This window comes from Rhodotorula toruloides (genome assembly GCF_000320785.1).
Source record: "Rhodotorula toruloides NP11 unplaced genomic scaffold Scaffold7, whole genome shotgun sequence".
In the NCBI taxonomy this organism is placed as follows: Eukaryota; Fungi; Basidiomycota; class Microbotryomycetes; order Sporidiobolales; family Sporidiobolaceae; genus Rhodotorula; species Rhodotorula toruloides.
Genome location: NW_015622967.1, coordinates 150,573 through 172,960, shown reverse-complemented (window position 1 = coordinate 172,960; position 22,388 = coordinate 150,573). Strand labels below are relative to the sequence as shown.

Here is a 22,388-nt window from a genome sequence, read left to right as displayed (position 1 = left end):
TCGCTCTCTCTCACTCTCTCTACAACTCACCCACCTCACCTTACACTCTCTAAACAACATGTCCTACGGCGGATACGGTACACTCACCCTCCCACTCTCTCCCGCGCGATTCGAACTCACACCCTCGCTCCCACAGGTGGCTCATCCTACGGCGGCGGAGGCGGCGGATACGGCGGCGGCGGGGGTGGCTACGGTGGTGGTGGCGGTGGCTACGGCGGTGGTGGCGGATACGGTGCGCTCTCCTTTCGCTTTTGAGACGTGTGGCGAAACAACCCCCGAGCTCATCGCTTTGTTTGACGCAGGTGGCGGAGGTGGCTACGGCGGCGGAGGAGGATACGGCGGAGGCGGCGACCGCAGTGAGTCTCCACTCTGACCACGCTCGAGATCGCACACGAGCTGACCGAGTCGTTCGAAACGTGCGCAGTGAGCGGCCTCGGCAGCGGCCTCCGCGCGCAGAACTGGGACGCGGCGACCCTCTCCAAGTTCGAGAAGAACTTCTACGAGTGCGCTCAGCTTCCAATACCCACCTACGTGCACCGCTAACGCTCACACTCTCCTCGCAGGGAGGACCCGCGCGTGACGGCTCGCTCCGACCGCGAGGTGGCCGAGTTCCGCCGCGAGAAGGAGATCCAGATCTTTGGGCAGAACATCCCCAAGCCCGTCACCAACTTTGACGAGATGAACTTTCCCTCGTACATCATGGCCGAGATCAAGCGCGCCGGCTTCACTGCCCCTTCGCCCATCCAGTGCCAGGCGTGGCCGATGGCCCTCTCGGGACGCGACCTCGTCGCCGTCTCGGCCACCGGTTCCGGCAAGACGATTTCGTTCGCCCTCCCCGCCATGATCCACATCAACGCCCAGCCCCTCCTCTCGCCCGGCGACGGCCCCATCGTCCTCATCCTCGCTCCGACCCGCGAACTCGCCGTCCAGATCCAAGAAGAGTGCACCAAGTTCGGCTCGTCGTCGCGCATCCGCAACACGTGCGTCTACGGCGGCGTCCCCAAGGGCGGACAGATCCGCGACCTCCAGCGCGGAAGCGAGATCGTCATCGCCACCCCCGGTCGCTTGATCGACATGCTCGAGGCGGGCAAGACCAACCTCCGTCGCGTGACGTACCTCGTCCTCGACGAGGCAGACCGCATGCTCGACATGGGTTTCGAGCCCCAAATCCGCAAGATCCTCGACCAGATCCGTCCCGACCGCCAGACCCTCATGTTTTCGGCGACCTGGCCCAAGGAGGTCCAGAAACTCGCCCACACGTACCTCAAGGACTTTATCCAGGTCACGATCGGTTCGCTCGAACTCTCGGCCAACCTCAACATTACCCAGATCGTCGAGGTCTGCTCCGACTTTGAGAAGCGCGGCAAACTCGTCAAGCACCTCGAGAAGATCTCGTCCGAGAACGCAAAGGTCCTCATCTTTATCGCGACCAAGCGTGTCGCCGACGACCTCACCAAGTACCTCCGTCAAGATGGCTGGCCGGCGCTCGCGATTCACGGCGACAAGGCCCAGCAGGAGCGTGACTGGGTCCTTGGAGAGTTCAAGAGCGGGCGATCGCCCATCATGATTGCTACCGACGTTGCGTCCCGCGGTCTCGGTGCGTACCAGTCTCGTTTTCCTTTTCTCTCTCTGCTTTTCGACGACGACGACTCCTCGTCGCTCGAGGGTTCGTGACGTGACGCTGTGCTGTGCTGTGCTGTGCTCGCTCCTCGCCTCTCCGCCTCCTGCCCACCGATACGCCTCGCCTCGCCTCGCCTCGCCGCGAAGAGCTGCACGATCCGCACGAGCACACGCTGCCAAAAAAAAAAAAGAGACTACTGACCGATTCTGCGTCCTCCTCTTCGGGGCGTTCTCTCCCTCGGGGGGAACGTCTGCGGTGCCCTACGAAACGAAAAAACAAATCCCGAGTCTCTAGTCTTCCTCTCTCACGCCTATGCGCGAGTCGAGCGGGAATTCGATGATTCTTTCGTTTGTTTGTGTTTTCGTTTGGCACCTTAGAAGAAGATGGGGGTTCTATGCGCATTGTCGGTCTAGTTGGGTTTCTTTGTTGGGCGTGGTCGCCGTGTGTAGTAGTGCTCTCTTTCGCTCTCCCTCCTCCCCTCTCCCCCCTCCCCTCGCATCGTTTCCCGGCTTGCGACCCGACGCGACCTTTCGGCAATGCACAAGAGCTACGAGCCTACACACCTCGATCGGGCGGTCGCGGTCGCGATGGGAGAGAAGGGTTCGTGGGCGCGAAGGAGAGATACCGGTCTCTCCCTCGCTCCAGTTCCTTCCTTCGTTTCCGCCTCGCCTCGCTCGTGCGTGCAGCCGTCGTCGCTCTCGCCTGTCGCCTTCCGACCTCGCCTCGCCTCGCCTCGCCTCCTCCCGCCTCGACCCCTCTCTTCCCTCCCCGAGCACCTTATGGCATACGCGCACACCGTCCGTCTCGCAGCGTCGAAAGCCCAGCTCGCTCGGCTTGCGCGTCTTCGAAAGCAGCGGTCTCTCGTTCTCCTCGCGCGATGACTGACATTCTCCTTTTCCCTCGTTCCTTTCGATACTCGCAGACGTCAAGGACATTGGCTACGTCGTACGTTCCTCTCTCGCCCCTTCACGCGACCCTCGACGTGGTTGGCTGACCCCTCATCCGCGCACCCACAGATCAACTACGACATGCCTAACGGTATCGAAGACTACATCCACCGCATCGGACGCACCGGTCGTGCCGGCGCCAAGGGTACCGCCTACTCGTACGTGACTCCGGACCAGGGCCGTATCGCCAAGGACCTCGTCAAGATCCTCCAGGACGCCAAGCAGGTCGTCCCGCCTCAGTTGCAGGAGATTGCGATGTTCTCTAGCGGCGGCGGAGGAGGACGTGGGAGGGGCGGAGGAGGACGCGGAGGAGGACGTGGATACGGCGGTGGAGGAGGCGGATACGGTGCGTCGGCGCTTTTCCCGCTCTCGCTCCGACTCGGGCACTCGAGCTGACTCTCCTTCTGTTTCCCGCGCGCCTAGGTGGAGGTGGAGGAGGCTACGGCGGTGGAGGAGGCTACGGCGGCGGCGGAGGACGCTGGTAAAAACCCCAGCCTCGCGTCTCGCTCGCTCGCTCGCTTGTTGGTCGAAGGTGTCGCTTGTTGTTCGGTTCTCTCTCTCTCTCTTTCTCTCTCCAACTGCGCGATATATCCCTCCCCCGTTGTCCAGATTGTGGCAATACTAGACATGCGCTTTGCACATCCTCATCGTGGTAGCTCGAGGAGGAGGAAGAGATTCCGCTTTCCGGCCTTCGCTCGCGCTTCGTTCGCTTCGTGGAGTCCTGGGCAGCGTCTTCTCGACGCCGTCGAGCGTCTTGAGCCTCAGTAGCAGCTGGCTCGTGGATGTCGAGCCTCGTTCTCCTTCTCGTCCGCAACTTCTCCTCGACCTTCTCGCCTCACCTCAGAGGCGCCGCTTGTTTGCTTCTTGCTCTTCAGAGCTTCCGATAGATACGACGCCTCGTGCCACACTGCGCTCGCCAAGCGCCCTCGTCTCCCTCATCTCCTCGCTCGCGACTTCATCTCCCTCGCGATATGCAGCTCGTTACAGGCAGCGCGGCGACCTGGCCGCCCCCGCACACGCTTGGCTGAGCCCATGCAGCGCGCCGACAATGCAGCCGGGGCCCGCTGACATCGTTGCAGAGGGCGACGCATCTGGCAGGCGAGGAGGCTGGTCGACAGCTTGTCTCGCCCCGCTCGCTTGCCTGAGCGGATCGAACCAGCTGCGCTGAGACGGATCGACATCTGCCACCTTCCACGAACAGCTCTCGAAGCGCGGATCTTGGCAGAGCGGCTTCGGCGCCTGCGAAGATCAGTTCATGGGCGCCTGCCTGCCCTTGTCCCGCCCGCGCTCCTTGCGCTCCTACGCTTCACTGTATCTGTGCTTGTTTCGCTGCCTGACCCCTAGACGCTCCTTTCGATCCGCCAGGACGAGCCATGACTGCTCGCCTCCTCCTCGTCCTTTCCATCGCCGCCCAGGCCCTCGCTTCCGCCCTCGAAGCCGATCTCCCTCCGTCGCAGTCCATCGCCAACGCTTCGCGACCGACACCCATTACCAAGAGCGCCTCGCTTCCTCGAGTGCACCTCAACCGCCGCCGGCACCACCAGCTCTCGCACGACTCGCATGCCATCTCCAAGCGGCAGGTCCGCAACCCGCAGGAGGCGGCCAAGCGCTGGGAGAACAGGGATGAGGTAGCGATTGCGCGGAGGGCAGCACCGTCCGCGACGCCGGTGGTTTGCCAGAACTCGGTGCCGGCTTGGGGACAGTGCGGCGGGATGTCGTGGACGACGGATACTTGCTGCGTTGCCGGCTACATCTGCGTCTACTCGAACCCGTACTGTGCGGCGCTTCGCCCGTCTTCGCGAACTCGACGGCAGCTGACCTCGCATTCGCAGACTCGCAATGTCAGCCTGGCACGGCTTCCTCCTCGTCCTCATCAACCGCATCGACTTCGAGTTCATCGGTCTTTGTCCCGCCTTCGACATCGTCCATACTCGCTGCGTCGCCGACGCCGTCATCGACTGCTTGCGTCGGAATGTCGGTTGCCTACGGTCAATGCGGCGGAATCAACTACGTTGGCGCGACCTGCTGCCCGGGTGGCTGGACATGCCAGTACTCGAACGACTACTGTGCGTACACGAACGTTTGTTCCAATCGCTGTTCGCCGCTGACACTCCCCTGTTCAGACTCGCAATGTCTGCCCGGACCGTCAACCAGCTCCTCCTCGAACCCGATTTCGGCCCCGTCTTCGACCCCGTCCTCGACCAAAGTCTCGAGTCCCTCTGCTCTCTCGTCGTCTTCTACCTCTTCCATCGCCCCCATTCCTACGGCCGGCCCGTACGGACAGTGCGGCGGAACCGGCAGCTCAGTCTCGCTCTGCCCGTCCGGCTTCACCTGCGCCTTCGTCAACTCGTATTACTATCAGTGCCTCCCGATGGCCTCGACCGCGACCTACACGACGGTCACGACGGCCTCTTTCACCACAATAACTCGTTCCGCCTCGTCGTCCTCCGCTCCTTCCTCGACGTCCGCAACTTCAACATCTTCGTCCGCGACGCCGTCCTCGAGCTCATGCACGGGCAACGCCGGCGCGTACGGCCAGTGCTCGGGCTTCCTGTGGTTGAACTACTCTTGCTGCCCGAGCGGTTACGAATGCGTTTACTCGTCCATCTTCTACTCGGTGCGTTCACAGCCCTTCCTCTCCTCGCGAGCATCTACCTGACAACCCTCTGTGCAGCAATGTCTCCCATCTTCGTCCACCACGAGCGCTTCGACCAGCTCGTCTCCAAGCAGCACGTCCAAGGCCAGCTCGACTTCCTCTTCGTCCGCAGCGCTCCCGTCCGCCTCGCCCAGCGCCTGCAACAACCTCTGCAACGCTGCATCGGTAAGTTGCTCGCGCTTCCTCAGCTGTCTAACGCTGCGAAACTGACTTCGCCGCCTTTACCTCGCAGACCGGCAGCGATGGCTGCACGCCGTACACCGTCTCCTACTCCGGCGTCACCCTTCCCGCCGGCTCTACCTTCCAAGACAACGGCCACGTCAACTACCAGGCGATCCCGAAGTCGCAGTACCTCCCCGGCCAGACCTACAAGAACCGCCCTGCGTCCTGGACTCCCCAGTCTTTCGGCGTCCACTTCGAGTCGCTCAACAATCAGCCATCGGGCGTCTACATCGGTCGCAACTTCATGGACTTTGGTGCGGCTGCTGCTGCGTTTCCGAGCGGATATTGCGTCGTGAGTCTCGCCTCGCGCCTTCCCTCGTTTCCCTTCGACTGACGCCTCTCGCTTCGCAGGTCTGGGTTCAGCTCGACAACTACAACCAGCACTTCGGCGAGGGCGGACAATGTCCCATCTGCACGCCTTGAACCAGCGCTCGACCTTCGCACCTTTCCTTCGTACTTCGCTAGAGTTTCCACCTTGTGTATCCTGCGTATACCCTTCCGCCTCCAGACGTCGCTCTGGAAGCAATGTATCGTTTGCAAGCCCGATGAGGCCAGGACTGGAAAGAGACGAGCAACGATTGGGATTATGTTGGGCGCATAGCCGTGCGAGGTGAAGAAGAGGCTCAGTCTCAGTAGGCCGCGGCGTTCGCTCACTACTCTAGAGGGCTCGCCTGGCAGCATCACAAGACACTGAGGAGGGAGAGGCGCTGGACGGCGCTCTCAGGAAGTGAAGGCAAGCGCTAGGGATGGCGAAAGATGCGAGTTGTTGAAGCTGGTTACGATGCGGCACGATCTGTGATTCGCACGCACCGTCAGCGCGAGCTTATAGTCAGGGAAAGGGAAGACTCACAAGCTAAATACCAGAATAAGCGCGCAAGAACTCGTCCCGCGAGTCCAGGATCTGTTCAGTAAGAGTGGATCTGCGGGAGCTCGCTGGTCAGCCTATGTCTGCACGAATCAGTTCCAGATACTCACCTTGCTCGCGAGCCTCATCCACTCGCTCACCGTCTTGCCGACCGCGTCCTCCTCCGCAACGCGTCCGCCAGCAACAGGCCAATCAGGGTTCCAAACCTCGATGGTGTCGAACGTCGCGCACGGGCGGAGGTGCTTCTCGTCTCGTGCGAGAGCGACGGGCGCGTCGAAGGGGTTGAGGGAGGAGAAGGAGGCGGTTGTCGAGAGAGGGGTTGAGGGGATTTGCGAGGCGGAAGCGGTTGAAAGGGCGGAAGTGGTGCGTAAGGGGGCGGGCGGTGGTGCGGCGACGACTTCAATTGTCGTCGTCTCCTCGGCGCTTGTGACCTCCAGAGTGCCGGCGTCCGTCTTGACCTCCGTCTCGCTGATCTCGACGACCTGCGTCTCCTGCACTTCGACGGCCGCCATCTCCTGCTCCTCCTGCTGCTCGGTAGCCTGTTCCTCCTCGTCGCTGTCAAGCGAGAATCCTCCCTTGTTCTTGCCCTTTGCTGCCGCCGCCTGCTTCGCCTTTTCCTTCGCGGCGCGTACAGCCCTTTCCCTCGCCCTGGCTGCAGCCGTGCTCACCGCCGTTCCCTTCCTCGGGGACCTCCTGAGTCCGTCTGCGGCTGCGCTGTCGCCCTCGTCCTCCTCGAGCGCACTCGTCGCGAGCGCAGCGGCAGAAGCGGCCGCCCTCTTCGCCCTCTTCGCCGCCCGCTCCTCTCGTTCCTGCGAAGCCTCGTCGACCTCGTCTTGAGCGGCAGTCGGCGGGAGAGGCGCCGAAGTCGAAAAGACGAGTCCCTGGTAGCCTTCGGGGAGGGAGAGGACAGTCGAGACGACCCTCCTTCCCCTGAAACTCGCCTGCCGGTGCGCTGGTTCAGCTTCAGATGTGGATGGGTACGGACGAGGTCGGAAGTAGGTCGAGATGGGCGCTGGGCCGTCGTGTGCGAGCGAGAAGGGGAGAAGCGAGATGGACGGGAGAGAGGGGAGCGGGGACGACGAAAGCGCGAGGACGGTTTGCGGCGCGGGTGCCATGTTGCTGAGCGAGTGTCCCTAAGCCGACTAAGCGTCTCCTGCTACGTGTGCGCAGCTGTGAGCGATGAGGAACGAGGAGGAGAGGCGCACGCGAGGGCGACGCGTTCTGTGCATACAGCGACGGTGGCCATGGACAAGCGTTGCAAGCGAGTGGTATCGACGACAGAAGGGTATATGTACGAGAGTGGTACCAAAGAGAGTGACCCGAGAGAACCCAAAGCGACAAGCGAATCCTCCTCATCGTCCTCCGTTCAGAGGCGAGCGACCTGCTGCATCTGCTGCTCCTCCTGCAGCCTGCGGTGGCCCTCCTCGATCTTGGCCCTGACCCAGCGCTCCGCATTGGCCTTCTCGAGCCCGACTGCGATGCGAGGGTCAAGCTCCCGCGAACCCGACATGAGCTGCCTCTTCTTGGCCTTCCTCACACCATCCGCAGCAAGAGCGACGTAGAAGAGCGGCATCTGCTTGACGTCTTTGAAGACGTCGAACAGCGTGCGGTCGTCGTCCCGGCCTGAATCGAGGTCGAGCAAGTCCTGCGGGTTCGTGTCGAGCGGGATGTTGTTCTTCTCGAACAAGCTCAGATACGGCTCGAATTGCGGCGAAATCGAGAGGAGGAACGCCTCGAGAGGCTTGCGTCCGACGCTCGGGTGGCCGGTGAAGGCATGAGAAGGCGGGGCGGGCGAGGCGGAAGAGTAGCCGTTCATGGCGGGCGCGTGCGACTGCTGCATGCCGTACGGCATCGGCGTCTGGCTGAAGGACACATACTGCGACTGCGGCGTGCCGTAGATCTGGCTCGCTGGAGGCGGCTGCGAGTGCTGCTGGTATGGCGGGGCAGGCGAGCCGTACTGGCCGACGCTAGCGGGCGAGCCGTGATGCATGCCGTTGACGAGGCCTGCGCCTTGCTGCTGCTGAGGGAAGACCGCGCTTGAGATGGGCATGGGTTGCGCCTGAGTCTGCGACTGCGGCGGTTGCGACTGGCGGAACGGGAGCTGCTGAGGCGTGGCACTGGGCGTCGAAGCGACGGACGCTCCGTCGGCAAAGCCACCTTGAACGGCAGCAGCATCGTGTGTGCTTCCAGCCGACGTGACGCTGCCGCTGAAGCCGAGGGCGCGCTGGAGGGGCGGGTTCTCGAGCGACGGATCGCCGTGCATCAGCGTCTTGCGGCGCTCGTTCTCGGCGGCGACGTTCATTGGGATGTAGGGCGCAGGGTGGTTGTGGGTCGGTTGGAAGCCCGTGGGCGAGACGAAGAAGCCGCTCTGGCCGGTCAAGGGCGCTTCGGTGAAGGTTGTGTACTGGGCGAGGACATTGAAGGGGCAGCCTCTGCAACGCGTAGGAGTGATGAATGTCAGTTTGGCTCGGTAGACTGCGTCTGCACCCAGCGGGAAGAGCCTGCTCACCCGCCGTGGCTGCAGATCAAGCGGCATTGCTGCGGCGTGTCGATGGCGACCATTGCGTCGTGACCCTGGGTCCACTGGTACGCGCGGTACACTGCGGCAAAGTCAAGTCAGCCAGTAGGGCGGTCTCGAGGGGACTTGGCGAACACACTCTGCTTGAAATCTTGCTGCGAGCGCATGAAACCTTCGCGTGTCAGCTTCGTCACATACTTACGAAATCGTTGGAAACGACGCACGGAAGTACGGTACTTTCCCTCCAAGCTCGGCTGGGGTCCGTACTTCTTGTCCAGCTTGAGTTTCGGAGGCTGCGCGAGGACGCTGGAGAGTCAGTTCCTTTCCTCGAGGTTCGGCGTGCGGTACTGCTTCTCGCTCTCAAACGTACCTTGATCGGCCTCGGCTGAGCCGGCGGGGCAGACATGGCGTAGAACGGCAGGTCCAGAGGAACGAGGGTAGGGAAGCGTGAGGTCCAAAGGCTGCAGACCGCACTTTGAAGTCAGCGCGCACCCGCCCATCAACTGGATGAATCTGACACACCCTTGCAACAGTTCGCAGTCGCGCTCAAGACGAGAGAGGCCGCAAGTTGCGGGTTGCGGGGAGCGAGTGGATGGGAAGACAGAGAGGCGCTGGCGGATCGGGACGAGCTCTGGGGGGACAGGTGCACTGAAGAAAGCTCCAACAAGCTGTCAGAACTCGTTTAGCAACCGTCAAGCGAGGTGGACGTGAGGTGGAGCGATGAAGAGTGGGTTCGCCTTCCGCCAGTTCACCAAACGATGTCTTCTGCTCCTCTGCTGCAGTTCAAGGCCGGCAGGGCATTCAGGCAGGGCGAGACGAACACGGTCGTCGCACAGCCAGACCGCGGGTGCGTTTCTTCCTCCTTGCTCGCTCCGTCCTCGTCGCTGACCCGCAGCTCGTCATCCCCTCGCTTCCGTTGAATCTGGCGCCTGTCGTGCCCGCCCAATCTGTCTCGACACTCTATACTCCATCACCTACCTCCTCACCCTGTCCCCTCGTTCCGCCGCCGCCGCGATATCGCCAACCTCAGCCTGGTCTACCTCCAGAACGAGGACGGCCTGCTCCATTTCTACTACAAGGACCTCACTTCCGGGTGCGTCGAGTTCATACAGCTGTGTGTGCGCCCAGCTAATCGGTCATCGCCCCCAGCGCCGTCGCCGAGGACCTCATCATCTTCCCTGGCGACGCAACCTTTGTCAAGGCGACCGACCGCGTCCACGTCCTCAAGTTCAGTTCTTCCTCCGCCCGCCACTTCTTCTGGCACCAGGATGCCGAGCTCTCGACGGACGAGTTCGAGCAAAGGGGACGGATGGTCAACGAGTTGATCGGGGCGGAAGACGTCGAGGGCGGAGCGGCGATGGAGGTCGAGGCGTGAGTACCCCTTTCCTCGCATCCTGCCCGACGTCGATGTTGCTCGTGCCGCGCCGCCTCTGAGGCGAATGCGCCGTTGTTGTAATCTCACCGCCTTCTTTCCCTCTCACGGTCGGTCTGAAGGACCCGCTTCGCACGAGAGGCTGGCCTGCAGCTTCCTTCGGCCTGTTTGAGCTTCCAGCTGACAGATACACAGCACACGCAGCGACACGACCGGCGGCGACGCAGCCATGTCCGACGCACCCGCAGCCTCTTCCACTGCCGCGCCAGCTCCCTTCGAGACGCCAGCTCCCGCCCGCTCAGCTCCTCCGGCAGATGCACCAGGAGCTCCGCGTAAAGGCGCGCAGTCGGCGGACCAAATGGCGCAGCTGCAGAATATCCTCGCGAGTTTGGGTGGAGCTGGTACAGGCGCGATGATGGGAGCCGGCGCCGGCATTCCCGGTGAGTAGTCGTCGCCATCGTGGACTGTCAAAGCGAGGATCTACTTACTGGCTGACAAGTCTCCCTCACGGTGTTCTCTTCCTCGCAGAGTTCACGCTGCCCGATGTCCTGCCTCCCTCTGCCGCTTCATCTCTCATCGCCTCCCTCCCCGACTCGTCCCTCTCCCACCTCGCCTCCTTCCTCCCTCCGCACTCTTCCCTCCCAACGTCCACACCTGCCGAGACCCGCTCCTCCCTCCTCCGCTCTGTTTCCTCTCCCGAATTCCGTCGGGCACTCGCATCGCTGGACCGCGCGCTCAGGACTGGCGCGACCGGACCGCTCGTGCATGGACTGGGCCTTGAGACGAGGGCTGCGAATGGAACGGAGGAGTTTTTGGAGGAGGTGCAGAAGCAGGCGGATGAGCAGAAGAGGCGGGAGGGTGGCGATGGGTCTGCGTAGCTTTGCTCGACTTGCGGAAGTCTTTCAACGGTTATTCGTGGCTTTCGTGCGAGGAGGCGCGGCTGAGAATTCGCGAGTTACAGCCTGCTCAAGTCTGCCTCCTGCGGCCCTCCTCCCTGAAGCCTTCGAGCACACCTCGCACGCAATAGCCGATCGCGTCGAGGTAGTACCCGCCTGCTCGGAAAGACATCAGCCGGTCAGGTTTAGGAGAAAGACGGCGAACCGCTCACCCTCCATAACGAAAAGCGTCTTGACGCCGACTCGCGCGATCAGTTTGCCCATCTCCGGGTATGCGGCAAGCGTCACCTTGAAGTTGGTGAGCGGATCGTCGATGTAGGTGTCTACGCCGAGCCTGCGGGACCATCGTGGTCGGTTTGCGAAGCCGGACCAAGACGGTCAGTGAAGCAGAACGCACGAAACGACGAGTAGGTCCGGCTCGAAGCGTCTGACGTCGTCCGTCGCCTTCTCTAGTGCCGTGAGATAGTCCACGTCGTTCGTGCCGAGCGCAAGAGGATAGTTGATGTTCATCCCTCGCGCTTTCGGGCCTCCTCGTTCTGCTTCTGACCCGGTGTAGTCTGCCAAGCGGACGCGTCAGGTTCTGTGGGTTCGTGGAAGCCTTCGGCGACGCACAAGGATAGTCAGGCGAGCCGTGCAGGCTGACATAGAGGACCGTCGGGTCGTCGTAGAAGATCTTGCTCGTTCCTGTCGCCACCATTGTCAGCATAAGACCCACCTTCAAGAGTAGGAACATCGTACCATTGCCATGGTGGTAGTCTATGTCGAGGATTGCAACTCTAGGTTTGTCGCCCTTCGATGACCGCTGGAAATGTCGTGCGGCGATCGCAGCTGAGTTGAGATAGCAGTAGCCGCCGCAGAGAGAGTCTGTTGCATGGTGCCCTGGCGGGCGGCTGTAGATGCGCCCGTCAGCGTGAGAAAGCTGGAAGGGGAAGAACCGGACTTGCCAGAGGGCGAAGGTTGCTTGAGCAGTCCCGTCAGCTGTCAAGGTGTCAAGCGCTTCGAGCGCCACTCGTGTTGAAGCCACAGCCGCGATCCATGTGTCTGCGCCCGACCGTCGTCAAATGGGAAATCACAGGGACGGAGGAGTGGACGGACTCGCAGTGACCGGCGCCGACAAGTCGAAGGAGTGGCGGCCTGTACCCGAGAGCATCAGTACCCGTTGCTCGTTCGAAAGACAGCCAGACGGACCTATGCGGGCGACAGCGCCGTCCTTTTGGCTTCCCACGCCTCCCTCCTCGAGAAGAAGGTCGCTCCGCAAGAACGTCTCCGGCAGCGCTGCATCCTTCGAACCCCCCTCTGCGATCCACTCGTCATAGATCTCCGCCAGAAAAGCCAGATACCGCTCGTCATGGACCGGTCGAATCGCCTCGAGGACTTCCTCCGTCACGACCTCCTCGACGGGCCACTCCAGCGTGCGCCCCTCGAAAGCGGTAGATTTGAGCAAGGTCGTGAGGATGCGAAAGTAGCGCTCAGGCGACTCGAAGTAGGGTTGAACGCAGCCGGAGAGGATCTCGTGTGGGGGATTGTGAAGGAGCGAGAGGGGTGTGTGGAAGACGAGCATGCCGCGCGAGGTGCTCAAAGAGCGGAATAAGCGGCCCGCCTTGTCCCGCGAGCGCGTGTAGCGAGCAGGAGAGGGAGAATGCGGCAGGATCGTGGAGGTGAGGAGAAGCGCAAGAGAAGCGCGAGATGCGGCGGGATGAGCGAACTTGTCATACGCTTCCTCGGACAGCGGCGTCGTCATTCAAGACAGCAACGAAGGCAGAAGGCGAAGGAGCGCAGGAGGAGAAGACACGAGCGCGATGCAAGAATGAAGGTGACAACGTAAGACGACAGCGAATGACGGAACAAGGACTGGATGGCGAGGAGAAGATGCAACAAGAGCCATGCGGGAATAGGGGAACATGAGGGAGGATGCGAGGAGGGAAAAGAGAAGGCAGTCACTGCGCCTTCGAGCCTCGCCGACTGAAGAGATTCGTCAAGAGAGTCCCGACGCTGCCTTTGCGAGACGACGACGTCGGTGCGCTCATGCCGCCGTGAACGCTGGACCGCCGCGAGCTGCCGCCCGAATCGGTCGAGATGGTGAGGATGACATTCGGTTGCTTCAAGCGAGGCGAATCCGGGGGTTGAAGCGATGGAGGCGGGCTGAGCGAGTGTGGCGAAGCAGGTACGAACGCGGCTGCACCTGCTGCGTCGTTAAAGGACGCTCTTCGAGTGGACGTAGAGTCGAGAGAGCTGCCGGAGCGAGGCGAGATGTACATCTCGGCGTCGACAGCGGACTCGGTCACGCCCTTGCTCTGCTTTGTGTAGATCGAGTCGGAAAAGGGGTCGCGGAAGGCAGAGAGGTCGGCGATGGCGACGTGCGGGACAGGCGAGGGCGGTTCGGAAGGCGGTGGACTCGGTGCGCCCTGGAATGGCCGACTGTGAGGGCTGCTCGACGGCGCCGCGCCGTCGAAGAAAGCGAACGACGAAGAGCTCGTCGGCTCTGCAGCCGCCTCGCCCAGCGTCAAGCCGAGCATGCCATCTGCCGATGCGAGCAGCGGACTGGCGCCAGCGGTGGCGGACCCGCCATATTCCGTCAGACTCCGCTGGTCACTCTGGAAGCTTGCCACGGACGCCAGCGACGAGATCGACAAGTTCGACGTGCTTCGAGCGCCGTCGTTGATGGACGATCGCTGCGAGCCGGAGCTGCGAGGTCGATTGCGCAGGGACGACCGCGGTGATCGTCCGACATGACGAACGACGTGTGTCGAGTGCGAGGCGGAGGGTAGTTTGGGTGAGAGGTGTGTTGGCGCAGTAGCGGAGGCGAGGAACTCGGCGGTCGTTGGCGTCTCGGGTCCGAGCGAATCGATCGTACTCGACCGCGAGACGCGCGACGTGCTCGACCCAGACAAGGGCGAGGGGATCGTCGCATTTCGTATGGGCAGAGGGGCGGGAGCTTCTCGCCGTAGCCGTGTTCGCGCGGGCGCATCGAGCGCTTCCGACTGTTCTGACATGCGGCGGCCGGAGGAGGGGCGAGGTGGAGGGGGTAGGGAGACGGTCTGAGCAAGGAGAGGGAGGTGGGCGGCGGAAAGGCGTCGCTCGGTCGTGGCTGAAGGCGAAGGAAGGGGAGGTTTCGCAGGACCGCTGGGAATGGATCGGTCGAACGAGAGGCTGAGGGCAAAGTCGGAGCTGCGACGGCCGCCGAGAGTCGTCGCGGTGCGGGATGGCGAGAGGTGAGAGGGTAAGGGGGAGAAGAAGGGCGGAGCGGGAGTCTGGCAGCAGACGTGGACGGGGTAAGGGCGGAGCTGGATCGTCTTCTCGCCGATGCGGCCAGACTTGTACGTGATCTGCGCAGTAATGATATGAGCGACAAGCATCGGCGGTGTCAGAGGAAGCCAGCGGACCTTGCCGGTGAGCGCAAAGTCAATCTTGAAGAGCGCAGACGCCCCACTCTCGCCTACCGCCCAGCCATACGGTCCGCGATGCGGTATCCGCCACTCGAGCGTGCCCCTCTGCGCCATCGTCGATGCAGACGAGAGGAGGAGCGGAAAGTTGGCTTTTGTGAGGCGGGGAAGGTCGGTCGGAGGGGAAGGTGTCCGGTGAAGACGGTGGTGGTAGAAGGTGTCGAGGCTGGTTGTCGATGGCGGAGACTGGATGAGGGGTTGTCGAGGGACGGAAGACGAGCGGGTGGAGCTCGCCTTGCGCGGCACGGCTCGACTGACAGCTATCGAGTCGTCCGTCTCCTGGAAGTCGACGTCGTCCGTAATCAACACCTTTCCCGTCCCTACCGCTGTCACCCTGCGCTGTAACCGCAACTCGACATGCTTGAGCTGTACTGCCCCATCTCGAGGTGGTTTCAGCTCGAGTTCAGCAACGAGAGGGCTCTTCCCGCCGAGTGGTTGGTTCAAGACCCGAATCGAGTAGTCAAAGGGAGGGACATGGTCAAAGTCGGTTGAGGAACTCCAGTGGAGCGAATTCGTAGAGGAGGGGTCGAGAGAGACGGTCGAGTGTCGCAGGAGGAGCATTTCGCGAGACTTGGCGGAGACGGTTTTGCCGGCGGGAAGGAAGGCGCCTGCGAGCGCGTGCTCGTCAGCGGGCTTCTTATACGTGGAAAAAAGCTACTCACGAGCCTCGACATGCCAAGCGACCGTCGGCCCTCGCGCAATCTTCATCATCGACAGCCCCGGCGTCTCCTTCGGCATCGTGAGGCAGAATCTGTGGTCCTCGAGCGGCAACTGCTCCGCCTCGACGCCCTTCCGTGCCTCCCACACCGTTCCCTCAGTGACGACCTGCCTCGCCGTCTTGCCCGCGCACGTCTCGACGCGAACGAGGCGAACGACGACAGACGAGACGTCGGGCGGTTTTCCCGATGCTCGCTCGTCGTAGCTCGCGACGACCTTGCCTTTGACGATGATGTCTGTCAGGCCGAGCGTGCCGGAGAACGGGAACCAGTTGTTCCCGTTTCCTGAGAGAGGGAGGATCGAGAGGATGAGCATGGCGGATGGAGGGAGAGGGGGAGAGACGGGTCGTGGGTCGTTAAGGTGCGTCGTCTAGGCGTCGTATCAGCAGCGTGACATTATATAATTGGCGGAAGAAGACGGAAGGAGGCGGTGAAGGGGCGAGGACAAGGCGAGGAGGAAGACGCCGGCAGACGAGGTGTTGCAAGGCGGAAGTACGTGTCCTGGTGCCGGAAAGGAGGTTGCTGCATGGGACGATCGACGCACGAACGGCGCGCAGGAGGCTCGAGAGTCAGTTAGCGTCGTTACAGCAGGCGAGACGGCGAGGGGCGGTCTCGACGCACCACTTGTCAAAGTCCGAGATCCGCTGCGCCTATGTCAACTGCTCGTGCCGGTGGTGCAGCGCTGGCGAAGGAGGGTGCAGGTCGACGGCGTGAGTGGTTCGAGGACAAGGACAAGGCGACCGGGCGGCGAGAAGAGTTGCAGGAGGCGGCGCTAACTAACGCTAAGGCGGGTATGCGGAGTTCGCTCGTCGGGTTGGCGCCGCGAACTGAGGAGTCGGTGGGCGGTGCAGGGTTGCAGAGGAGGAGGAGGCAGACTTGAACAGCGAGCACCGAGGACAGCAAGGTCGGCAGCGAGCCCCGACGGGCGAGCGAGGAGCCACACGTCGAAGGAGGCGGCGAGGGTTCGACGCTGGCCGGTCAGGGCCAAGCGTGAAGCTAATTCGCCAAAGCCAATCGACTCGGACACCGCTCAGTCTCGCCCCGCCCGCCCTTTTCCTCTTCCTCCTCCTGCTCCGTTGTTCGTTCGGTGAGAGTAAAGCAGCACAAAGGAACGAAGCAGCATCGGACACCATCAGAGCTGATCCACAAAGTGGGAGGAGACCATCACCTCCTCGCTCGTTCCCAAGGGTGGAGTGAAGGTTTCAGCCTGGCCGCCGACCGCGCGAACCTTGTACATCAGTCGCACTGCGAGCCTGCCAACCAGCAGCAGCGCAGAGCAGCAGACGACCCCCCTGCGACCCGCCTCGCAACCCTGCCGCCCCTGGTCGCATTTGCTTGAAATCGCCTCTGCTCCGCCGGCAGCGCGAGGGAGAGCTAACGTAGCTCGCGCCTGCCTCGTGCGGACGACGCTGGTGCAAGCTCGCCCGGAGATTCGCTTCGGTCGTCTGCCTTTATCGCGAAGCGCGAGATCGCTCGGTACCGGGTCGGAGAGCGGGCAGAGCGGACGACTTGGTTGCGGCGAGTCGGCCGGGTGCGAGGAGGCGGACTGGACGGGCGCGTTGCGGCGGCTCCTCAGCGCCTGGCGGAGCTGGCGGCGAGAGAGAGGAGGAGAAGCGAGGGAAGAGGGGGAAGGCGAGGCGACGACCACAACTTCGCCCGCTTGCGAAAGCAGTCTTGGCCGGTAGAGCGTCATGCACGTCGTCTCTGGCACTCTGCAAACTACCTCCGCCGAACAGAGCCAGGAGGAGGAGGAGAGAGCACCCCTGTCGAGCTGTTTATTCGCTTCCTCACGCTACATGGCCTGGGAAGCCTTGCTGGACCCAGTGGAGGGTTGTGGAAGAGCTTTAACGAGGCTAGTGACCCTCCAAAGCCCGCCTCGAGGTCGAGCTGTCCAACCCCCGCTCGCTCGCCTCTTCGTTCACCGCTTGACACCCTCACCCGCTCACCCAACGCTCAAGGCTCTGCTGTGACTCTGCTGAGCGTGCGCAACGATGGCTGCACAGACACCCACGCCGTCGAGCGAGATCATCCACCTCACGACAACCTACGTCGACGCACTCGAGTCGCTCCCGCCCGCTTTGACGAGGAGCCTCAGCGACCTCAAGGAGCTCGATGCCGTCCTCAGTGGTGCGTTCAATCATCCTTGCACTGTCAGAGAAGCTTCCGCCGCTTCCCAGACCGCTCGCTGACCCTTAGTCCACACGCGCATGCAGGCTCCCTCTCAGGCATCGGCGACAAGCTCCGCCTCCTGAACGAGATGATGCACACGCCCGAACCAGGCTCGAAAGAGACCGCTGAACCGCCCAAGTACACCCCGCTTGACCGCTTGAAGCTCCTGCGCGAGGTTGCGGAGGACGCGAGGTTGTTCCGGCTCGGTGGAGAGGACAAGATTCGGGTTGCGACAAACACTTGCGAGACGGTGCGTGACCTTCGAGAGTCGTGAGAGACGGGTAGCTGACGAGCGCACCGCCCGCAGATCGCGACGCACACCTCGCACCTCGCGACCCTCTCGACCTTGCTACTCAGCTTCCTTCCGACCCACCTCCTCCCACACCTGCCCGCCCCCTCCGCACCACACGGCTACCCATCCTCGAACACCCCCGCGTCCGCCATCGCCCGTCGTCAGCTCTTCGACTACCCTCCCGCGCGCCATCCGGGCCAAGGCAGCACCTCTCGACTCTCCGGCGCGCTCAACATGGTCCGCGAGCACTACGACATGACTCGCGGCGCTGGGAGGGGGTACGGAGCGGGAGGTGCGGCCGCGGCAGGGAAGAAGCGTGCTGCGCCGATCGATTACAGTATTTATGGAGACGACTATCCTGCGGTCGGTTCGTCGAGTCTGGGACGGAAGGACAAGGAGAGGGATCCGGCGCTGAGGCATCCGAATCAGTACACGAAGAAGCGGATGCAGGGGTATGCCGGTGGAGGACCTGGGGGCGCACAGGCGGTCGGAGGAGGATACGGAGGCGCCGTCTCGGCTGCGACGACCAACGCCGCCGCAGGACTGTACTCGTCCATTCCCTCTCACCCACTCGGTATGACTGCCGTTGAGGCAGTCAAGGAGAAACGCCGCGGCGCAGACCCTGTCGCGCCGGCTATGTCGACGAGCGGGAACGGCAGTCGAGCGGGGAGCGTCGTCAGTGGCGTGCAGGGGAATGCGATGGCGTACCAGGGCGTGCAGGGAGAGACGGATTATCATATGCTTGCGTACGGGGTGCCGCAGCGTGCGCCGGCCAAGCGCAAAGTTGAGGATGTCGCGGGCGCGAGCAAGCGGCGGAAGAAGGGGTGCGTTCGGGCGTCTGCTCTCGCTTTTCCCGCTTTTTACTGATGATCTTCGACACGCAGCATCGACAACTCGCCCGACCCGGCAGCTCGCACCCTCGCCGGCAACGTCGCCGCCGCCTCCCGCGTTCCCCGTCGCCAAGGCTCGACCCGCCTCGACGAGCCCCTCTCGCCCGTGCACGTCGTGCCGATGGAAGACGAGTACGAAGCGGCGCTCGCGGAAGCCGAGGACGACGGCGACAAGACGCTGTACTGTTTCTGCCAGCGCGTCAGTTTCGGAGAGATGATTGCTTGCGATGCGCCCGACTGCGAGCACGAGTGGGTGCGTTCGCAGTGTCTCCTTGTGTCCCCGCCCGCGCGACTGGCGATGGACACTCCTGCTGACCCGAGGGTCTCGCGCGCAGTTCCACCTCCCCTGCGTCGGCCTCAAGAGTATCCCGGACGGCCGCTGGTTCTGCGACGAGTGCAGGGTGCGTCGCTCTACCCGTCTCTCACGTTCTCGAAGGCACGCAACTGACTTTCGTTGCGCCCTCTTCGCAGCGGAACGCCAAGTCGGGCAAGAAGCGGCGGTAGACTTCGCCTTACTCTCCTGCTTCGCTGCAACGATGCGGACTGTCCGCGAGGGCTACTGCGGGAGTGGCGAGCTCGAGAGATGGCGTCACCGTTGTTGGCGGCGGATGTCAAGCATGTTCCCGAGCCCGGCGGACCCTCCGGAGCGAGCGGCGGAGGTCGCGGAACATGTTTGTCAACTTCTGTCGCCGCTCACACTTCGCTCTTTGACTCTTGCTATTCACTTTGTTCCCTCACAGTGCTGTCTGCGTCGCCTGAGCCGCCCGCAGAACCCTCACGCCGCCTCGTTCTCCCCGATCAAACTTGATCAGCCGACGACCTTTCGTCGCCGTCAACTCGCTTCGCTACGGCTTTCGGAGCTTTCACAGTGATGTCAACGGGCAGGAACGATGCTGCGATGGCACACACAGGCCCGGCTGGTGCTTCCGTTGCTGGAGGAGCGGGACGAGGGCTTTCGCAACGACCCGATCCAGGTGCGTCTCGATTTCTTCTCCTGAGCTCTTTGCTTCGTGTAATTTCCTGTGTAGCATCACACGGCCCGACACTGACTGACTCGCGCAGTCCGCCTCGCCCTGAGGAAGCTCATCCCGGCCGGCGTCCTCTTCCTCCCCGTCTTCTTCATCACCGCGCTGTGGATGTATGGCGCACTCTACCACACCGCAGAACACGCTCACAACCTCAGCGTCCTCGTGGTCGACTTTGACGGCGGATCAGTGGGCGCCGCACTTCTCGCCGCCGTTCGGTCCGTCAACGGCCAGAAGACGCTTCCGACATTCGTCGTCGCCAACGCGAGCTCCATCACTCGCGACGAAGCGTTACATAGGGTCTTTGATGGAGAGTACTGGGGAGCGGTGTTCGCGACGGCAGGCGCGACGAGTCGGTTCGAGGCGGCTTTGGCGGGCGGAGGTGCAGCGGCGGGCTACAACGCCTCGCAGGCGTTCGAGTACAGCGGACTCGAGGTTCGATATCCTACAGTGCGTTCCACATTTCGCTCGACTTGCAAAGACTCGCGTCTGACCGCTTCATTCCGCAGGCTTGGTCCGCCGTCGTCCTTTCCGCCCTCAATCGCGTCCTGCAGACGAACGCACACATCTTCAACGCACAGACTGTCGCGCCTCTCCTCGCCTCCAGTACCGCCCTCTCGCCTTCTGCGGCTCAAGTAGCCGTCAACCCGCTCGGCTCGACTTACATCAACCTGACGCCCTTCTCGTTCGGTTCGCGAATCGTCCTGAACACTATTGGCTTTGTCTATCCATTCCTCGTGCGCACGGCTTTCTTGTCTACGCTTCCACCCGTTCGAGGCCAGGCTGACCCTGTTCGCTCCGCAGTTCCAATTCTTCTTCCTTCTCGCGCTCAACGGCATCTTCACCGCAACGGGCGCATATCGCAACCTCTCGCTCGCACGCCACCTCACTCTCCGCCTCTGCATCTCTATCCCATGGACCCTCGCAACTTCGCTCTGCGTCGCGAGTTGGGCAGTCATGTTTGACGAGTCGTACGATATGAAGGCGAAGAACTTCTTTGCTCTGTGGGCTGTCTTGTGGTGCGTTGCGTCCACCGTTTGCGTCAGGGTGGGCAAGCGCTGACCTTTGGTCGAGCAGGGTCTTCTCGACAATCACGTTCGATACGTTCGACATCCTTTCGACCTGGATCCCACCTGCTTTTCTCGCCTACATCACCATCAACGTCATCAGTGAGTCGCACCACGCGCCCAATTGAGCAGTGGGCTGACAGCCAACCCTGTGCAGTCATGAGCGTGTCCGCCGTGATCTGGCCTATCGAGCTCGCGAACCGCTTCTACCGGATCCACTATGCCTTCCCCAGCCACGCCAGTACGTCGTCCCCCCCTCTGTCTCTCTCTCTCCTCACACAGGCTGACCTCTTCGCGGGCGGCAGCCTGGTCAACGATGATCACCATCTTCGGAAACGGCGCCGTAAACCGCCTCTACCGCGACCTCCCTATCCTTGCAGCTTGGCTTGTGGTCCTGAAGATCGGCGTTGTCCTCTCGCTGCGGAAGAGGGCACGGGAGGGTGTAGCGGTGGCGGGAGGAACGGAGACGGCGCCTCCTGCGGAGTCTGCGGGAGAGAGGGAAGCAGCCCTGAGTGCGCGCTCAGTGTCAGACGAGGAGAAGTAGCTATATCTTTGCTAATACCGCAGGAATGTATCAAGGCTTTGCGAGACTTGGGCGAGACGTTGAGAAGGTCCGGAGAACAGCTTGTTTCGCTTTCCTCTCGTCGGTCGGCGGGCTTGAGCGTGTACGAGAGGTAGCTCAGATGGCAGAGAAGTACAGAAAGCGAGAACGTTCGCCAAAGCGGATACCCAGGACCGTCTGCCTTCGAAATCCCTCCTCGCGCCCTTTCTCCAGCCTCACAATGCGCGCAACTTGCACCGCTTGAAGAAGGGCCACGGCTAAGGCGGGCTTCTTGACCTCGAGCGACTGAGGGCGAGCTTGAGGAGACCGGGACTGCGCTTCTTGCCCCATTCCTCCTTTTCTTCCGGCGAGAGATCCCGCACGACGCAGCTGCCGTCTCCGTACTCGCGGACGACCTGCGAGGCGCGAGTGGTCTAAATCTACAGAGAAAGGCTCTGAAGCGCTTAGGAAACACACCTGGTCTCCCTCCCGCCAATCCTCCCAGTTATCCTTCGTCTGATCCAACTCGCGATAGTGCTTCTCCCTCCGACACCACTCATCCCTCTCCAGTTCTTCCCGCTTCTTCGCCTCCTTCTGCTCAGGCGTTAATCCCTTGTCGCCCGTCAAGGTTCGCTTAATTCTGTCTCGCACGCGGGCGAGTGTGGTGTTGGGTCGACTGGCGGGGCTGGCTGTGCGCTCGCGAGACGTGGATGTTCGTGTACGATCCGGCGAAACGGATGGCATGGGCGACGAGGGAAGTGCGGCGGGATGTGGGGAGGAGGAAGGAGCGCAAGAGTGGGTCTGCCAATGCGAGTGACGAGCGGCGGGACTGGCGTATGAGGGTAATTCGCCAAGGGGGTCGTCGGCTGCTCGTTGGGACTCCGCAGAACGACAAGGACGAGCAAGCGAGGACAAGGAGGACGAGAGAAACGAGGCCGGGGATTGCGAATGCGACTTCGGTCTCAGCAGCTCTGCGTAGCGCGGACAACGACGAGAAGAACGAGTTGCAACAGGATAGAATCATATGACATAGAACACCGCGGGAGAAGAGAGGGAGAAGGAAGGAAGAGAACAGGGACCTTCCCAAACACCGATTTCTACTCGCCCGCCCGCTTCGACGGCTCACGCCTGACGCTGAGCGAGCTGCC

General features: G+C 62.4%; 11 protein-coding genes across 11 annotated transcripts in view; 5 read left to right on the top strand and 6 right to left on the bottom strand.

Annotated features, from left to right (window-relative positions):
* Nucleotides 1-58: 58 nt before the first annotated feature.
* Nucleotides 59-3,053, top strand: RHTO_07462 (ATP-dependent rna helicase dbp2; the record flags this gene model as incomplete). The annotated part of the gene is made up of 8 exons (XM_016421118.1): nt 59-77; nt 137-232; nt 303-356; nt 425-503; nt 564-1,597; nt 2,544-2,566; nt 2,638-2,914; nt 2,992-3,053. 8 exons carry the CDS (start codon nt 59-61, stop codon nt 3,051-3,053), a joined length of 1,644 nt encoding a protein of 547 aa, XP_016274239.1.
* Nucleotides 3,054-3,941: 888 nt separating this feature from the next.
* RHTO_07461 (cellobiohydrolase II) lies at nt 3,942-5,869 on the top strand (the record flags this gene model as incomplete). The annotated part of the gene is made up of 6 exons (XM_016421117.1): nt 3,942-4,344; nt 4,401-4,634; nt 4,692-5,185; nt 5,243-5,389; nt 5,457-5,738; nt 5,798-5,869. 6 exons carry the CDS (start codon nt 3,942-3,944, stop codon nt 5,867-5,869), a joined length of 1,632 nt encoding a protein of 543 aa, XP_016274238.1.
* Nucleotides 5,870-6,351: 482 nt separating this feature from the next.
* Nucleotides 6,352-7,426, bottom strand: RHTO_07460 (ribonuclease H2, subunit C; the record flags this gene model as incomplete). Its single annotated transcript, XM_016421116.1, has 2 exons — nt 6,352-6,366; nt 6,422-7,426. 2 exons carry the CDS (start codon nt 7,424-7,426, stop codon nt 6,352-6,354), a joined length of 1,020 nt encoding a protein of 339 aa, XP_016274237.1.
* A 251-nt stretch (nt 7,427-7,677) lies between these two features.
* RHTO_07459 (uncharacterized protein) lies at nt 7,678-9,235 on the bottom strand (the record flags this gene model as incomplete). Its single annotated transcript, XM_016421115.1, has 5 exons — nt 7,678-8,743; nt 8,821-8,911; nt 8,969-8,984; nt 9,054-9,122; nt 9,200-9,235. The coding sequence occupies 5 exons, from the start codon at nt 9,233-9,235 to the stop codon at nt 7,678-7,680; spliced, it is 1,278 nt and encodes a 425-aa protein (XP_016274236.1).
* Nucleotides 9,236-9,587: 352 nt separating this feature from the next.
* Nucleotides 9,588-11,079, top strand: RHTO_07458 (26S proteasome complex ubiquitin receptor, subunit Rpn13; the record flags this gene model as incomplete). Its single annotated transcript, XM_016421114.1, has 5 exons — nt 9,588-9,676; nt 9,860-9,922; nt 9,979-10,200; nt 10,406-10,641; nt 10,730-11,079. The coding sequence occupies 5 exons, from the start codon at nt 9,588-9,590 to the stop codon at nt 11,077-11,079; spliced, it is 960 nt and encodes a 319-aa protein (XP_016274235.1).
* Nucleotides 11,080-11,167: 88 nt separating this feature from the next.
* RHTO_07457 (acetylpolyamine aminohydrolase) lies at nt 11,168-12,658 on the bottom strand (the record flags this gene model as incomplete). Its single annotated transcript, XM_016421113.1, has 8 exons — nt 11,168-11,253; nt 11,310-11,431; nt 11,495-11,654; nt 11,710-11,781; nt 11,836-11,987; nt 12,042-12,138; nt 12,193-12,231; nt 12,286-12,658. 8 exons carry the CDS (start codon nt 12,656-12,658, stop codon nt 11,168-11,170), a joined length of 1,101 nt encoding a protein of 366 aa, XP_016274234.1.
* Nucleotides 12,659-13,034: 376 nt separating this feature from the next.
* On the bottom strand, nt 13,035-15,572 carry RHTO_07456 (uncharacterized protein; the record flags this gene model as incomplete). Its single annotated transcript, XM_016421112.1, has 3 exons — nt 13,035-14,423; nt 14,481-15,148; nt 15,203-15,572. The coding sequence occupies 3 exons, from the start codon at nt 15,570-15,572 to the stop codon at nt 13,035-13,037; spliced, it is 2,427 nt and encodes an 808-aa protein (XP_016274233.1).
* A 1,675-nt stretch (nt 15,573-17,247) lies between these two features.
* Nucleotides 17,248-19,111, top strand: RHTO_07455 (chromatin modification-related protein YNG2; the record flags this gene model as incomplete). The annotated part of the gene is made up of 6 exons (XM_016421111.1): nt 17,248-17,383; nt 17,470-17,675; nt 17,733-18,541; nt 18,602-18,860; nt 18,943-19,008; nt 19,079-19,111. The coding sequence occupies 6 exons, from the start codon at nt 17,248-17,250 to the stop codon at nt 19,109-19,111; spliced, it is 1,509 nt and encodes a 502-aa protein (XP_016274232.1).
* A 367-nt stretch (nt 19,112-19,478) lies between these two features.
* RHTO_07454 (nitrosoguanidine resistance protein) lies at nt 19,479-21,243 on the top strand (the record flags this gene model as incomplete). The annotated part of the gene is made up of 7 exons (XM_016421110.1): nt 19,479-19,581; nt 19,670-20,082; nt 20,142-20,369; nt 20,437-20,651; nt 20,710-20,801; nt 20,857-20,940; nt 21,005-21,243. The coding sequence occupies 7 exons, from the start codon at nt 19,479-19,481 to the stop codon at nt 21,241-21,243; spliced, it is 1,374 nt and encodes a 457-aa protein (XP_016274231.1).
* A 275-nt stretch (nt 21,244-21,518) lies between these two features.
* Nucleotides 21,519-21,984, bottom strand: RHTO_07453 (uncharacterized protein; the record flags this gene model as incomplete). Its single annotated transcript, XM_016421109.1, has 2 exons — nt 21,519-21,656; nt 21,718-21,984. The coding sequence occupies 2 exons, from the start codon at nt 21,982-21,984 to the stop codon at nt 21,519-21,521; spliced, it is 405 nt and encodes a 134-aa protein (XP_016274230.1).
* Nucleotides 21,985-22,337: 353 nt separating this feature from the next.
* Nucleotides 22,338-22,388, bottom strand: part of RHTO_07452 (Cation/H+ exchanger) — a gene marked incomplete at both ends in the record, with an annotated part of 4,431 nt that continues 4,380 nt past the window's right edge. Inside the window, one exon of the mRNA XM_016421108.1 lies at nt 22,338-22,388. This exon is cut by the window's right edge and continues 699 nt beyond it. Coding sequence (XP_016274229.1) covers nt 22,338-22,388 — 51 coding nt within the window.